Here is an 18,355-nt window from a genome sequence, read left to right as displayed (position 1 = left end):
TTTCAACATTTTTATGGTTATTTTAAAGTGATGTACAGAAGGGTTACAGTTACATAAGTAAGGTAATAAGTACATTTCTTGTTAAACTTGTTACCCCTTCCCTCATTTTTCTCCTACTTTCCCTCCTCCCCAACGCCCCCCTCCCCCAAGTTGCACAGAACATTTCCAACATGTTGTCTTGGGTATATCACTGTTGCATTGGTTTCCCCTTTGTCCTTTGTCTCACCATTCATAAATTCTCTTTTTTTCAAAATATAATTTTAAGCTAATCATTGACAGTATCCAATTATTACATTCAGAACTATTCTGAATTCTTTTAAGATATGATAATACTATGATGGTTTTGATGTTATATGTTTTATATAATGGTTTTATTGAGTTATAGTGAACATACAATAAGCTGCACCTAAGGAAGACAGTTTGACATCTGACATGTATGAAATTCTCATCACAGATAAGATAATGAATATATCCAGGGACCCAAAAGTTGCACTTTATGCCCTGGGTACTGCTTCCCTAGACAACTGCTGGTTCACAAAAGGTCCCTGTGCATTAGCTTATAGTTCTTATAAGTTTATGTAAGTGGAATTATATGGTTTGCATTATTCTGTTGTAGGCTTTTATTGTTGTTGACATTGTTTGGAGAGGTGTCTAGTTTCTTATATTCAGCAATTATTTTGAGATTTGTCTGTATTGTAATCATAGTTTCTTTTTATTGACAGTAGTATGTATATTATTGATGTTATTGATATGATTCATTTTATTTATACACTTATACATGAACTTTTGAGTTGTTTGCAGGTTCAGTCTTTGATAAATCTGTTAGGAACATCCCTGTACAGGGCTTTTGTTTCCCTTGGACTACATTGGAGTGGAATGGTTGGATCACATGTGGCATGTGTAATTGATTAAAAAATTGTCAACTTTTAGTATAGGTATGGATGGTGGTTCATTTTTCCAATAGGCTATCCATTTCTCCCAGAGGCATTTACTGAAAAGATTATTCTTTTTCATGGAATTGCCTTTGCACATTTATTGAAATTAGTTGTTCAGAAAGTATGAATATGTAAACTGTCTTTCCAAGTCTATTGATCTGTTTTTCTCTCTATTTAAATATTACACTGTCTCAATTACTGTAGATTTATAAGAAGTCTTGAAGCCAGGTGCCAGTGGTTCACACCTGTAGGCTCAGCTGCTTGATGAAATCTGAGGAGTAGGGATTGAAGCCAGCCTGGACAGACAAATCTGATGAAACTCTTATCTCCAATAAACCATCAAAAGTCCAAAACTAGAGGTATGGCTCAAATGGTAGACTGCATGCTCTAAGCAAAATGTGAGTCCCTGAGTCCATGCCTAAATACACACACACACACACACACACACACACACACACACACACACACACACACACACACACACACACAATCTTGAAATAAAGGTGTATTAGGTTTTTTTCACAGTTGCTTTGATTATGGTAGAGTCTCTGCCTTTTCCATTTTCATGCAGTTTTTAGAATCAGTGTGTCATTTTTTTTATCAAATAAAAAGAGCCTGCTGTGATTTTGGCTAGAATTGCAGAAATTTCATATATTTATTTGAGAAAAATTGTCACCTTTCCTGTGTCAATCCATTTAATCCAAGGCCTTTAATGTCTTTCCATTTAATTAGGTCTTTTAAATGTTTCTTTGATCAGTGTTTTGTAGTTTTCCACACACATGTCCATTCACATCTTTTGTCAGATTTATTCTGCATATGTTATATTTTGGATGCTAGTTTCAGGAAGATTAGTCTGTAATTTCAATTTCCTGCTGTTTTGTTTCTAGAATATAGAAATAAAACTGGGTAGTCTATATTGATTGTGTATCCTGAAACCTTAATAAACTGACTTCTATTTTCATGTGGCTTCTCATAGATCCTATAAGAGTTCCTACAAAGTTGTTCATATCATCTGTGAATAAAGACAGTTGTACTTCTTCCTTTTCCAATTAGGATGTTTTTGCTCCCTGGTTTGATGGCTAGAGACTCAAGAACCATGTGAAATTAAAAGAGTGGCTGATTTTTGTCTTATTCCTGATCTTGTATATATTGAAGGAATTCAGGCTCACCATTCAATATTATGTTGGATCTAGATTTATCCCAGATATACTGTATCAGATTAAGGTTTCCTCTATTTCTATACTGCTTAAGAGTTCTTATGGAACTTATTAGGAATTAGGCTTTTCATAGGTTTTGGTAAAGGCTGGTTTTATGCTTGATGAAATGGCTATATGGCTTTTCATTTTTATCATGTTAGTATCGTAAATTTCATTAATCAGTTTTCAACTATTAAACCAACTGTGTTCATTTTTGAGTTTATATCTTTTAACTTCCTATTGGATTTGATTTGCCAAAATTTTGTTTACAAAGTTTGTTTATATATCTATACACTCACAAATGGTATCAGCTTGTAGCTTTATTTTCCTATAGTGTCTCTTGTGTGCTGTTGATGTAAGATACTTTCCATAAGCACCAACACCCATGTCATACTTATATTTTGTTCAAAAATTATCATTTAAAAGGCTTCAAAAGAGAACTTACTTTTACTTGTTACTCTTTCCATTCCTTTCATTTCCTTGCATATATCAGTATTAACATATATGCTATTTTCCTACTCCCTGAAGGATGCTTTTTCACACTTCTTATAGTGTAGGCCTATTTTTGCCTTTTATTTTAGCTTTGGTCTGCCTGACATGCCAATTTTTGCATTGTCTTTGGAAAACATTTTTGCTGGCTACACAACAAGTCCCCTGCCTCAAAATAAATAAATAAATAACAAAATAATAAGCAGAATTATTCATTACTTCACAAGCACTGAAATCCCTGTGGTTAGGTTGTCAGGTGAATGTGTGTAGCCATCTTATTATGTCTGCTACCCGCACCTCAAAAAAAAAAAAAAAAAGAAAAAGAAAAAGAAAAATGCCAAAGTTAATAACTGCTATCATCTCAGGTTTCATTCCTAGTTTCAGACAAAAACTCTACAGGCTGTCTTGAGATTTTTCTCATTGTCAGATTGATTTTTAAAGTTTTCTTCTTTTGTTTGGAAACGATACCTAAAATTTACATGATATCTATGAAAATTATGAATCCTATGTAATTAATGTTTAGCTTAAAAGAAAGCTAGTCACCATTAGATCGCATAAACATTGACTATCAAATATATAGACTTTATTGACATCTCAGTAATTAAGTGAAAAATAAGTACCAGGAATCAAGCTTCTAAATACCTTCTTTATATATAGCTTCTTTACATCCTACATCCTGAGAAGTTTCCCAGCGAGGCCACCTGTGGCTCTCTCATTGGTTTTGAGGCTTGTGAGCATCTCTTTTGTTTCAGGTTCCCCTGCAAATCCTGCTGCACAGCTATGCTTGGAAATGGTTGCTGTGTTTGATGTTAATGGAAAAATCACTGTTTCATAGAAACAAATATTTAAAGATAGTTTTAAATAGCTTGAACACCATTGAAAAGACAGTTTGCTACTTTCCTAAAAGATGTTTTATGCATTTCTGTCTGTCTTTTTAGAATATCTGCTGATGTAATTGAGCTGTTGGTAATTAGAGACTAGAAAGCTGATTGTCATAAATATAGTTATTGTATCTTGCAGCAATGTTTTGGGGCTGTTGAAGTGTGTGACTATCTCCATATATTTTACCATTACGACACTATTTGAGCTGACGCCATTGTGGTGCCTGGCCTGTCTTTCCTACTTACAGTGACGGTGTTAGATTGTGTCTGCAGCTGAGTGTATACTGAATCAAGCAACCCTCTCTGTTTCTTTTTGATGTTTATTTACACATGCACTTATTTAGTGTTTTTGTTCTAGGGATTGAATCCACAGCCTCCTTTGTGTTTAGCATGCTCTGTACCACACAGGAGTACCTTTAACCCCTTCATTTTTGTTATTGCTAGTAAAGTAAGAATTAGAAGACCAAAATAGTTCAAATTATACCTAAACTAAAATGTGTGGAAGGTGGCTTCCCTGCCGTGGCACCAGACGCATGGAGGTCGTGTGGAAAGCATGTGGAGCTTTGGTCAGCTTGGGAATGCATTGGTACTGAAGGGTTTTCTGTAAACACATCACTTAGCGTCTTAGAAATTTCTAATTTAGCATATGGGGTCACATCTGTTAGAGGATTATTACTCTAGAAGGGGAGTGATGTATAATTTATTAAAATAACCCTATGGGGAGAGAGCCAACTCCATTTAATAAACTAAAATACTTGCCGGCGCTGTGGAAGCTCCCAGCTGAATCCCACATCATTTCCATTGAGGGGCAGATGGAAACAATTGCCCTTTATATAATGTTTACTGGGTTGTGTTAGTTACTGTCTCTTAGCTGAAAAAAAAATATTTATGTGCACTGTTCCATTTCAGCTTGGCAGAATTGAAGTCCTGCTGGTTTGTAGCTGCTATTTAATTTCAAAGACAACCAAAGTCCTGAGCCCTAGGAGTCAAGAAAGAGTGGGACATCCACTCTTCCACAAGGCATGGCCCAAACTCACCTCTTCCCCAGAATACTGCCCTGTTCTGTCACGTGGATGGCCTTGGAGAAAGAAGCTTCAGAAGGGGTTATTTGGGGGACCAGACACATTCATTTTCCTTTCTCACAGAGAGAGAATGCAAACAAAGGCTCCTGCAGGAAGTACTTGGGTAGTTGTCTGCTGATTGGGTTTCTCCCCTTGCAAATAACCTGGTGTCCTTCAATCTGCCAGTACATTTGCTCCTGACACCAGTGGGAAGCATCACCATGGGGAGCACCTCATGCAATTCCCACCTTTAAATGAAAAGAAACAGAGCTGAGGGCTCCTCCTCCACCCTGGGTCTCTTGGGAGTGGGGTGACTGTGGGAGTGCTGGTCCTGTGCATAGTAAATAGGATTTCATCTGGAATCCGCACTTAGGATTATTTTATCTCTGTTGTGTGCTACTGCTTCTGGTCACTTGTCTTAACTTGTACATTTTCCTCTTTGAAAGATAAATTTGGATATTTTTGTGTGTGGGGGGGGATGGGGGGAGAGGGGAGCTTGAACACAGAGCCTGGGCACTGTCCTTAGCTGCTGCTGCTGCCTCCTCCTCCTCCTCCTCCTCCTCCTCCTCCTCCTCCTCCTCCTCCTCCTCCTCCTCCTCCTCCTCCTCCTCCTCCTCCTCCTCCTCCTCCCCCCCCTCCTCCTCCTCCTCCTCCTCCCTCTTCTGCCTCCTCCTCCTCCTCCTCCCTCTTATGCCTCCTTTTCTTCCTCCCTCTTCTGCCTCCTTTTCTTCCTCCTCCTGTTTTTTGTCCCTTTCAGTCCTGGGTGCTGTCCTTGAGTTCTTTTTGCTCAAGCCTAGTGCTCTACCACTTTGAGCCACAGCACCACTTTTGGTTTTCTGGTGGTTAACTGGAGATAAGAGTCTCACAGACTTTCCTGCTCCGACTGGCTTCGAACCATGATCTTCAGATCTCAGCCTCCTGAGCAGCTAGGATTCGCAGGCATGAGCCACCAGTACCTGGCTCATGAGATTTTTTTGTTCAAGGCTAGCACTCTACCACTGGAGCCACACCTCTACTTTCTCCCCTCCCCCCACACTGGCTTCTTAATTGAAGATAAGAGTCTCAGAGACATTCCTGACCAGGCTGGATTTGAACCATGATCCTCTGATCTCAACCTCCTAATGAGCCACTGGTGCCCAGCTGAGATTGCTGTTATCTTACACTGAAATCCATTGGTGATTCTATTAAAATGAGAAATGTAACTTTCTTTTTTTGGCAGAACTGGAGTTTGACCTCCTCAGACTTCTACTAATAATACATGTGTACCCCCAGCTTCTTTGTGCTTTAGCTATTTTTCAGTAAATGTCTGTCACTTTTGTCTGGGGCAGGCTTCAGAACGAGATCCTCCTATCTATGCCTGCCATGTAACTGGTCTTACAGGGGTAAACCACCAAGCCTGGCCTATTTGTTTGCTAACATTTTGCCCCAGCTGGCATTGAATTACAATCCTCCTGATCTTCTCTTGTGTAGTTGGACTACAGGCATGTACACCACTATGCCCAGCTCCCATAACCTCCAATTTTAATTAATATAGGAAGATATAGATATATATATTTCATAGCTTCACATACATCTTAGGGCATATTTTTCATCAACATCTTATTTGACTTTACATTTTATTCTCTTGTTTGTGTGTGTTTGTTTTGGTCCTAGGGCTTGAACTCAGGGCCTGCATGTTGTCCATAAGCTTTTTTTGCTCAAGGTTATCATTCTACCACTTGAGTCATAGCTCAACTTCCAGCTTTTTGGGGGGTTAATTGGAGATAATAGTTTCATGGACTTTCCTATCTAGACTGGCTTTGAACCATGATTCTCAAATCTTCTGAGTAGCTAGGATTACAGGCATAAGCCACTGGTACCTTGCATACTTTCTTCACTTTATATTATTTTGCTTTTTAGATTGCTTTCCATCAAAATATACCCTCGAATAGGTACTATAACATAAACCGTCTTTCATACGTTGTATGTCCCAGTTTAAAAGCTTATAGAAGATGAGTAATCCCTTATTAAAATGTTTAGAACTAGCTGTGGTTTTGGATTTCAGATTTTTTTTACTTTGGGATATTTGCATGTCCATAATAGTGTGTCTTTATCTAAATAAAGTTTATTTATTCTCATATATACTTGGTATACATAGCTTGAAAATAACTTTATATATTTAAAACATTTTTATGGTTGAAACAGAGTTGTATACATTGAACTATCAGACTTGTAAAATTCTGCAGCACTCAGAAAGTTTTGAATTTGGAACATTTCCGGGGGGTTGAACTCAGGGTCTCACACTTGCTAAGTGTTAGGTTTTGAAAAAGAGGTAGCCGAGTAAGAACAGCACCAGCACGCATGTGGTATTCAGGTAAGGGGTAGGTTTATTCAGTAGACCTGCTGGGACCAGGCAAGGTTGGCACTCCACGCGGCTGGGAAAGGCCTAGGAAAGAGAGACAGCTGGGAAAGAGAGAGAGGAAAGAGAGAGAAAAGAGCTTGAGTATTCAGGTAAGGAGTAGGTTTATTCAGTAGACCTGCTGGGACCAGGCAAGGTTGGCACCATGTGGCTGGGAAAGGCCTGGGAATGAGAGAGAGCTGGGAAAGAGAGGAAAGAGAGAGGAAAGAGCTAGAAAAGAGCAGAGAGAGCAGAGAGCTAGAAAAGAGCAGCAAGAGAGCATCTGGGCCTGCACTAGGCCTTATCTAGGGTATAGGCAGAGAAAGGTGTGGCCACATCAAATTCAGATGTGACCTCAGTGGATGCAGATGTGACCTCTTCCAGGTGTCCCAGTTGCCTAGGTAACGCAGGTACTGGATGGAGACTTTGCTGCGAGGAGGGTGGAGTCTGCTAACCATTCAGGAGTGGACCTTACACTAAGTATAAGCACTACGGAGCCTCCTGCCTTGATTTTGCTCGGTATTTTTTGCAATAGAGTCTGTATCTTCCCATGTTAGGCTTCCTGGTCACTGAGAGAATAGATATAGGCCACTACATCCAGTCCATCATTGAGAAGGGTCTTGTGAACTTTTTCTCTGCCTGATTGGCCTTGAACCACTAACCTAACAATGTCAGCATCACACCGAGTTAGGATTATAGGTATGAACCACTCCATTAGATTTCAGATTTTTGGGTTAGGGATATTCTACCTGTGAAAAGTTTGGGACACAAGGGAAGCATAGGGTGTAGCTCCATAGCTGCTGACTCAAAAATTCAAACTGCCTGCATATAAAGCCTGGTAGAGCAATTAATTACTTCAAACCTCTACCAGGAAAATATTTGACCATAAAACAAATCTTTAAAATGAAAATTTCCTCAAATACTAATAAAATAGGCTCTATAAATTCCCTATTATATTTCCTGCATACATTTCCTATTAAAGAGTAATTGTTTTGTTGTTGTTGTTGTTGTTGTTGTTGTTGTTTTTAACAGTCATGGGGCTTGAACTCAGTCTGGGAGCTGTCCCTGAGCTCTTTTTGCTCAAGGCTAGTGCTCTATGACTTTGAGCCACAGCTCTGCTTCTAGTTTTTGAGTGGCTAATTGGAGGTAAGAATCTTATGAGAACTTTTCTGGTCAGGCTGGCTTCGAACCACGATCTTCAGATCTCAGTCTCCTGAGTAGCTAAAATTACAGACTTGAGCCACTGGCACCCAGAAAAAGAGCAGAATTTTTTAAAATATAATTTGTTATTATTATTAAGTTGTTGTACAGAGAGGATACCATTTCACAATTCAGATACTGCATATATTTCTCTTTTGGACAATTTCACCCCACCCTCACTTTCTCCCAGTTCCCCCCTCCTATCCCTGCCCCCAAGTTGCATAGTCCATGTTCCACATACTGTACACTGTAGTATATACTTCCCTACCACCCATGAAGCAGAAAAAGAAAAAGAAAAAAAAAAGCACACAAACACCACCACCACCATCAACAACAACGACATAAATAACCTAGGTTTCTATTTTCTGGAATTTGTTAAGGTAAATAGTATCTTGTATGTTCAGGAGAGTTACACCATTGGGTTCCTCCCCTACTGGTATCCTCCTTTTGTCTGTATCTGAATGCCTAGAGTCCTTTATAGGTTATTATCTCCAGTTATACTTTAGATCTAGCTTCCACATATGAGAGAATATATTCACTGTATCTTTGAGCTTGGCTTACCTCACTTAAGGTTTGTTAACGGGCAGAATTTTAAAGTAAGTAGCATAAGGTACTGTAGATGAATGTTGTGGAAAGTGATGCTCTATGCCCCAGGACTGTTCTCTGAGATTGGTCACGCATGTCCTGTGTCATGGATGGAGACATAAAGGATCAGCGATACTAAAGCAAGTTACCCAGATATAACAGCACTGAGACTTACACTGGTGTCCAGGTTCACACTCTATCTTTCTCCTCAGTGAGTGTATGACTGGGTAATGTATAAACACTGGGTGTTTGAGATACACAATGAAAGAAAATTACTATGGTTATTTAACTACCTTTATCCTTGCAGACAAATAATACAAAGTTCAGCTACTTCCTTTTCCCAACATAATACTTATGATAATAGTTAATTCCACTCTGTCACCACACTCAAAGCTCCAAGGAACACCCTAGTTTCTTAACTTCTGGGCCAGCTGCCAGAGATACAAAACAGTGCAAAAGAGTGGAGTCTCCCAGGGACAACCCCAAGCTCCAGTCCTGGTTCCATCTTTTTTATAGTGTGGGCAGCAAACATGCAGCCACAGCTGTGCAAGGCAAGAGCCCAGTGAACATCAGCTTAGAGTCAACAGAGACTTTGCTTGACATAGTGACAAATACCTGTAGACCTAAGGTAGTCAGGAGGCTGAGGTAGAAGGGTGTCTTGGGCTCAGGAGTTTGAGGCCAGCCTGGGCGAAAGAGTGAGACCTTTGTCTCAAAAATACAGAACTTGATAAGGAATTAGACAGTGACTCAGAGCGTGAAAAGAGGCTACTTTGTGACATTTTAATGTTTCACTAAAATGAACCGAACGCACTTGCAAGCTGAGAAATTATGATTCTGCTACTTCTGTACTAAATAGATTGAAGAAATGGAAGTGGACTATGACATGTGAGGTGAATATCAGTGATCTGCACAGGATCTTTCACGCAGATTATCTCAAGCCAAACTTGTATCTTACCTTTTTCCTCTATCCCTCCTCCTTGTCGTCCATGGTACAATTTAAACTGCACCTTCCTTGTGTTATTAAAGCAAGCTATTCTCCTTTATTTACCTTGGTTGCATGTAATTTTTAATTTATTTTTAGGCAGCTGATATGCCTGAATTACAAATTGGCATTGCTGTCTCTCCTTCTAGAATGTGATGGTTCATTGACATGTTCAGAAAGAAGCATTTGTTGGGGAATTCTTGTAGAACAGACCCCATGCTAACTGCAGGATGTAAATTATGAGGTGAAGACAGTTCCTTCCTCATAGAAATGAACAACTGACAAGAGCCTGAGGTGGGGGAAATAGAAGTGAATATGAGGGTGTGAATGTAAATTTCAGCACAGTTTGAAGAGTTTATATTCCTAGAAATAAAATGTGATATGAACATGGGAAATTACTTACTTTTTGAGTTACGTTTTCAAGATAACTTGGCAGAGGGAATGGCACTTAAATTAAATGTTGTATGTTGAAATAAAATATTTTTAATTAACAATAAAGGCAAAGATTTTCTAGGTGGGAAAGCAACAAGCCAAAGAAATGTGAAATTGGTGCTGTCTTAAGAGGCTAAGTAAAGGAAATCCGGCTTCAAAGTATATAGCATTGGATGAAAATGGAGGCCAAGGGACCATTGGTGAAAGCTACTTCAAGGGAGCACACTTTATACAAGACTTGCCTTCTCTGAATTACCTAGCCCAATAGTGGAAAGACAGAGACATTTTAAGATATATTTGAATGAATGAATGAAACACTGGATTAGCCCTAATACAACTTCCTGGAGTTCAGTCCACTGAGGAATGACCACTGTTTCATTGAGGTTAAAGAGCAGGGTGCTTGGAAGACTGGGGGATTGAATAATCTGCCAGCCATCGATACCATTTAAACCAAAAGAGGACTTTGTGGGGTTTTTTCCTATGTCGTGGCTGTTATGAACAATAACACAATTAACGATTGCATCTAGGGCTTTGTCTGTGTGCTCCTGGGTAATTAATTAGTAGCATGGATGCTTGGATGGCATTTTAAGGAATGAACTTTTTGCTTGTTGTGTTCTGGGGGGGATCTATGAGTGTGTTTTAAGCAATACAGTCTCATGGACAGATTTTGTTGTAGAAACATCTTTGGAATGATGTGGTACATGGGAATAGGTGGCAGAAGGGAAACTGGTTAGATTGTTGTTCTTCATTTTGGTGTGTGGGGGGTGAGGGGTGTGTGTGTGTGTGTGTGTGTGTGTGTGTGTGTGTGTGTGTGTGTGTGTGTGTGTGTGTGTGTGTGTGTGTGTGTGTGTGTGTGTGTGTGTGTGTGTGTGTGTGTGTGAGATTCTGTGTCTTTTATTGAAAATGACCTCCTTATACCATAGTAAAAAACCATCTTTTATGAACAAATGGAAACAAAAACAAGTCAACATTATTGGCTTTAAAAATTTTTATGTATTGTAAAGGTGATGTACAGAGGGGTTACACTTACATAAATTAGATAAAGAGTATATTTCCTCTTGAACAGTGTCCCCCTTCCTTTCCTCTTTCCCCATTCCGGTCCCATCCCCACCCCACAAGCTGTATAGTTTGTTTTCAACATAGTGTCTAGTGAGTATCACTGCTACATTTGTTCACCTTTTGTCACATAATATCCATGTCCCCCTATAGTCACCCAAAGACAGAAAAATATACAAGAAAAAAAGGAAAGCAAACAAAAACAGCAACAAAGAAAAAAACTTATATAGTTTCCATTTCCTGGAGTTCATTTTAATAAATATTATTTTGTATGATCAGATATACATAGCTATTTTGCCTATGTGATCCTCTCCTAAAAAGATCCACTTTAGTCTTACTCCAACAAATGCCTAGAGACCTGTATAAATTTATCATGTCCCAGTGTATTTTTTTCTCTTTTACCCTCCAGTGTGTTTACATGTAGATTTATAAGCACATTCTAGTTACTGTAAATGAGAGAAACCATGCAACCTATGTTTTTGAGGGGTCTGGCTTACTTCGTTTATATAATTTTCATTATAGAATTTTCCATTTTTATGGATAGTGCAATATTATTCTTTCTGATGAATAAGTAGAATTCTATTGTGTTTGTATACCACATTTTTCTTGATCCATTTGTTCACTGAAGGGCATATCTTGGCTATGGTTAACACTGCTTCAATGAACATGATTGTGCTAATAGCCTTAGTTAAACCCTCAAAGAAGCAATAACTCAAGAAAAATTGCTCAGAAGTAAGAATGATCAATAGAAAAATGAAGAAATGTTCAACATCTCTGGCCATAAAAGAAATGCAAATCAAAACTACATTGAGATTCCATTTCACCCCAGTTAGAATGGCCATTATCAAGAAAACCAACAGTCACAAATGATGGAGGGGATGTAGCCAAAAGGGAACACTACAACACTGTTGGTAGGAATGTATCCTTATTCAATCACTGTAAAGCAGTATGGAAGTTCATCAAAAGACTAAAGATAGAGCTTCCCTATGACCCAGCAATTCCACTCTTGAGCATCTATCCAATAAAACTCAGGTTTATGTTTTATATAATCTAAATATCCATTACTAATGCTCTTCTCATGCCTTCCATTGTTTTTAATTTTTTTCAAATTTTCCATTTTATTTGTTCTTAATAATGTAACAGGGCCTGAAAATGAAAGTTAGGATTTGAAATATAACCAGTCCATTTTCTTCTTTTCTTTGTACATTTTTTTGGAAAAGGCTAAAACATGTATAATGCCAGTGACTGAAAAATAAAATAAAAAAATAGACTCTTACTAAAACATTTTGAAAAGTCTAAACTCTGCAAAATTAATAATATTTCTTAGTGCCTTATATACCCATTTTGAGAGAGTAATAGCAACATTGCAATCAGTTGAAGCATAGGATATCTGTTATCAGAACACTGAAGCACAGAGAGCTTGAGCAAGTGCCAGGGTCTTTACATAACCAAAATAAATATGTCTTGTTTCTGCAACTAGACCTTGCTCTTTGCCCCCAACAAGAAGGAAGAAATTGTGCCTGTGGTTTTGTTTTGTTTTGTTTTAAACATTGGGGAAAATGCCGAGTTTTTTTTATACATTTCAAAATAAAAATCATCATGATAGGATAAAACTTGAATTTCAAGCAATAGAAGCTATTGAATATAAAGAGGTTAAAATGGGGCAGAACAAATTCTTGATGTTAGATACTGTGAGATTTTAGTACTTTATCTATTTTTGTGCTCATATAACATCATTCACATGCTATTATTTTACTCACATCTTCAAAAGCATGCTATTATTTTACTATTGACCTTTGGGGGGGTGTTCTAAGAATTCAATAATTTTTTATTTCTTGTAAATAAGCCTTATGTTAACTGGAATTTGATGACAGAAAAGACACATTGGGAAATGCTATGATGCCATCAATCAAATCCTCTCTGCCAGAGTTTCCTGAGGTCCCAGAGTCTGAAAAGCAAACTGAGCCTTTGAGATTAAAGTCAGTATGAAAGTAAAATATAAAATTCATTAGATAAAAACAAATTAAAATATAAGCCTCTTTTTTTCTTTCAGCTAAAAAAAAGAAGCCTAAACTTTTAAATAAATTTGATAAGACTATTAAACCTGCACTAGATGCTGCAGAAAAACTACGTAAAAGGGTATGTTGATGTTTTTGTTTTGTATAGAAATGTCTGATGGTTTTTCCATTAAGTATATGCAGGTATTCTGGTTTGGTATGATGATGATGATGATGATGATGATGATGATGAATGTAAAAGAAACAGTTTTTGAAATGATCTGATACTTAATAGAACATTCCATGGTTAGCCTTAATTTCTCCCCTTTTCTATTTGGGAAGAAACATTTAAACAATTCTTATATCTTTTCTTACTTCTCCCTTTCTTATCCAAAGGAAAACAATTTTTTTGTTTCTTCAATTCCCTTTCAAAACTTTTCTTTACTGACTTGCCTATTCTTGTTAGTAGCTATTGGTATGAGTATGCCATGAATTTTTTTTTAAGATTGAGCTTATTAGTAAAGTCAGTGAAGTTGGTATGTAATTAAGTTGGTTGTGATTTAAAAACTCACCTAAAGATTTTTTTTGTGAGGTCAAGATTAATACTCTGATGTAAAACAAACATCCCATTATTTATGTCCATCTATCAAAGTAATTGTTTGTGTACCATGATGCCAAGTTTTTAATGACGTAAAACTAAGTAGTAACTCAAAAAAAAAAAAATTGGATACCCAGCACATCAGCCCATAGCTTATAGCTAGAGGTACACCTTATCACATTCCAGTTGTATGTATTTGGTCAAATCACTTGGCCATTTTGAGCTTTAGTTTCCTCATTTGAAAATGAGAATAAGATTCTTCCTACCTTCTTTGTTTTTAGAAAAAATCAATATAAAGAAAAACACAAGCATCAGCACTGCCAAGTACCATATCAGTGGAAGCTTTTAATTTTATAGCACTTTAATGAGAAATAAAATGAAATAAGCCCAACACTCTTGGGATAGTTTTTATTAGATGAAATGGTAGTAGCTTTAACATTCTTCTCTCTTAGAGTTAACATGCACTCTCAATTTTCTGCATGACTTTTATTTTTTTACTTAATTTGAAGTATTATTTGTTCTGTTTTAGTTGTTAAGGTTTTAAAAATGGTCAATTGATATAATTAAAATCATTTTCCCCTAAATTTGTCCTATTTATGCAGCTGTTGTGTCCCAAAATATAGTTAGTATACCTTTAATCAATCACAGGTTTATCTTTCATAGAAATTTTTTTGTCTGCTGTGCACTTAAATTTAGACTTTCATTAGCTTTTCTGCAATATGCTTTTTAATCAAGTAGACATTAACTGCAAAAAAGGGGGGAGAAGGAGAATAAAAGCAAATGACAATAATAAAAACATGTGGGTTTAGAACTAAAATGAGACAATAATGGTCTAACCGCTTCTCTGTTGAAAATACCAATACACAAAAAAACCTCTATAATGAGCATTAGATAAGATTCTAGTGTCAAGCCTGTTTACCAGTTTATCAAAATGTAGTAACTCAAAGAATGTTATAGCAAATTCATCGTGTAATACTTCTATATTTAACTGTACAAAACGATTTCAAAGTCTATCTTGTTTAATTTTATTAAGACAACACTTTATGAATTTGAACTTTGTAATAGAAAAAAAGCAACAATCTCCTTCTCTCACTTCGTTTTGTATCTTCCATTTTGTGTGCACTAGATTTCGTGTGTGAAAAATGCAGGCTGCCGATTGCACAGGTGGCTTCTGGGATAAAACAAAAATAAACAGCTTTAGAAAAGGATTTTTATGTAGCAATAATGAATGGAAAAGAAGGTCTCAGTCATTAGGGGCACCTAAGAGAGTGGGACATAAAAGGCTGGGGCCATCTATGGAGTATGCTCCAATCCTGCTCATTTGGAGAAATTATGATGTTTTCCTCAAAGAGCACTGCAAACCTATGAGAGTAAATAAAGAAGGAAGAAGTAGCCACATATGCAATTCTTGCTTCTGAAACAACTGGGACTTGTATTATTGACTAAGCCACCAGGATAATTAAGTCATTTTAGGGTTGTTTTTACAGCTAGTCTTTTCAAAGGATGAAGCTTAGAATACTGGAATAGACTGTGAAATCATGTCCCAGACAGAGCCAAACCAGCTTCATTCACATCTTAGTTCAAATTCTATACTATGCAAAAGCTTGGGGTCACTTTTTATCTATAGATTTATAAATCAGTTCATATTTTGATCATCTAATTTTTTTAAATATATTTATTGTATAGAGCTCTTCTGTTCACTCCAAATGATTTGACTTATATACTGAAGTATTCTATTTACTTCGTAGACTCAAAAGGAAAAAAAAGAGAGCAGGAAAAATGCAACAGAGCCAGAATGAGGTCATCACATGGAAGGTCACACTTGGGGATCTAAATTGTGCTAATAATGAAGTCACCTGTACTTCCTGACAAGTAAAACAAGAGAAGCAGAAGCAGACTAGAAGATTGGGTAGTGTTATCAGAATAGCTGTCTACACCAAATCCAGAGAGAAACACTCTGCTGTAAGGTCTTGGTAACCTGCAAAGGGTACACTGATTGATGTAAGGGTACACTGATTGATGTACATCATCCTAACATCACAACAGTAAATTCTACCATATATCTGTGTGGCTCTGTTGTAAAATCATTTAGCAGTTGCCCATTGGCCTCATTCCAAAACAGTACAGCCCAGGCATACATCTTTCCAATGAACTGTCTTGGGCCAAGGACAAAAAAAAAACTATATTGAGGAACAGGTAACTTTGTGGCAATTCATCAGGAGCAATACTTTTTTATGTATGTAAGAATTACTTAGTAGTGCAATGGGGGAGATATGGCCTAGCAATGTAAGACCCAGAAGTCAAACACTAGTACCACCAGAAAAGCTAAATAAATAAATAAATAATAATAAAAATAAGTAGGTAAGTAAATTAATGAATAAATAGCACATTGTTTCAGTAGCTACTAAGACCTTAAAGAAAGAAAATTCACCAGGCACCAGTGGCTCACGCCTATAATCCTAGCTACTCAGGAGGCTGAGATGTGAGGATCACGGTTCAAAGTCAGCCTGGACAGGAAAGTCCATGAGACTCTTATGTCCAATAAACCATCAGAAAACCAGAAGTAGCACTGTGGCTAAAATGGTACAGTGCTTGCCTTGAGCTGAAGAGCTGAAGGACAACACCCAGGCCCAGAGACCAAGCCCCACTACCAACAACAAAAAAAAAAGGAAATTCATTCAGATTCCCATTGTCCTTGATCTGTTGTGTGTTACCCTACTGTCCCTCACTGTGAGCAATGCCTGTGATAATCAAAACTTAAAAGAAGTAAGATTCCCTTTGGGTCCTTATTCTAGACTGTTCAGTCCATGGTTCTTAGCTCCATTGCTTTGGAGCCTGTGGTGAAGCAATGAGTTCATCTTAGAAGCGAGAGCATGGTGGAGAAGCTGCTTATCTCATGGCAGCCAGGAAGCACAGACCCAGAGGAAGGGGCCAACATTCCAATCTACCTTTCATGGGCATACCCCCCATGACATGACAGCCTTCCACTAGAATCCAACTTCTAAAGATGTCACGCCTATCAACAGTACTATCTTTTATACTACACCTTTAACATGAGTTTTTTTTTGTTTTTTTGTTTTTTTTTTGGTTAGTCCTGGGGCCTGAACTCTGGGCCTGGGCGCTGTCCCTCAGCTCTTCACCTCAAGGCTTGCACTCTACCATTTGAGCCGCAGCACTACTTTCAGCTTTTTCTGCTTATGTGCTGAACCTAGGGCTTCATGCATGCCATCCAAGCACTCTACCACTAAGCCACCTTCCCAGCCCAATACATGAGTCTTTGGGAGACACTTGTGATCTAAGTTATAACACTGGGATCCAAGAGACATTTATTCCCCATCGTAGAGTGGGACATGGGTGGAACCAGCTTCCCACAATATTGATATGTTGCAAGTGCTCCATTTCTTCTCATGTAGCAGTGACAATAGATCTCTAAAAGACACTTGGATTACCTTCTTAAGGGCCAACATGAGCTTTAAGAGGGGTCACCTGACACAGGCAGTTCTGTATCTCAGTAAGCCAAATGAGTCAAATCAGCCCTGATGTTCCAGGTGCCATGGCCAAATGACCCTCTTTTCTCTTGAGTTTATAACTCTTCCTTTACACAGATGTTTCTAACCTGTTTTGAGATATCTTATCATCTCTCAAAGGACCAAGACCTTTTCCTGTCAGCAGTATCCTCCCCACCTCCAATAAAAGCATAGTATCTTCATTGAAAAAGCATATAGGAAATGTCTATGTCAAGGGTAAAATGCAATTAATTTTTATTTTTTATTTTTTTGTTGGTCGTGGGGCTTGAACTCTGGGCCTGAGCGCTATCCCTCAGCTCTTCAGCTCAAGGCGAGTGCTCTACCACTTGAGCTACTGCACCACTTTCAGTTTTCTGAGTGTTTATTGGAGATAAGAGTTTCACGGACTTTCCTGCCTGGGCTGGCTTTGAACCTTGATACTCAGATCTCAGCCTCATGAATAGCAAGGATTACAGGCGTGAGCCACCAGCGCCCAGCATAAAATGCAATTAAGAAGAATCATTTTGCATCATTGCCAGGCGTTTTTCTTTTTAAAATTTAGAAACATTTATGAAATATATTCATTTCTAGTTTTATATTTGTTCTCTAATGCAGCTTTTAGTAAAAAAAATAAGTAATTGTCTTTAAATTCAGAAACAAACTTGGTGACTTTTGGAAAACAAACTAAATAACATGAGATTCATTTCCTTTTATTGTTTATGTAATTGTGCTTTCCTATCAGGGAAAAATCGAGGAAGCAGTGACTGCATTTGAAGAACTCGTACGCAAATACCCTCACAGTCCAAGAGCAAGATATGGAAAGGCACAGGTATCTATCACCAAACCCTTCCATTCACACCATTTTTCTGATGGCCATGTTTTCTGTGTCTGGATATTGTTCATTCTTTCCTATTTGTATTCTCTTTGGTCGTCTTCTAATTTCTACACGTAGTCATTTTCTTAGGTATAAACCCAAACAAGAATCAACATTTTGTATTCCTTTATGAGATAGTTAGATGTGGCCACCAAAGGAGCACAAGAAAAAGTTTCTCATCCCACT

The 18,355-nt window shown here is 37.7% G+C and overlaps 1 protein-coding gene across 5 annotated transcripts in view; it reads left to right on the top strand.

The window, feature by feature from the left end:
- The window catches only part of Asph (aspartate beta-hydroxylase), a 204,273-nt gene that overhangs the window by 118,743 nt on the left and 67,175 nt on the right, over positions 1-18,355 (top strand). For all 5 annotated transcript variants that reach the window (XM_069990787.1, XM_069990784.1, XM_069990785.1 and 2 more), the window contains 2 exons: positions 13,248-13,333; positions 18,038-18,124. In XM_069990787.1, coding sequence (XP_069846888.1) covers positions 13,248-13,333; positions 18,038-18,124 — 173 coding nt within the window. The remainder of the gene's footprint in view (positions 1-13,247; positions 13,334-18,037; positions 18,125-18,355) is intronic.

The sequence above is a fragment of the Dipodomys merriami genome, unplaced genomic scaffold (assembly GCF_024711535.1).
Source record: "Dipodomys merriami isolate MVZ:Mamm:240054 unplaced genomic scaffold, mDipMer1.0.p SCAF_4, whole genome shotgun sequence".
Classification (NCBI taxonomy): Eukaryota; Metazoa; Chordata; class Mammalia; order Rodentia; family Heteromyidae; genus Dipodomys; species Dipodomys merriami.
The sequence above is the reverse complement of the archived record's forward strand: the minus strand, read 5'-3'. Positions and strand labels throughout refer to the sequence as shown.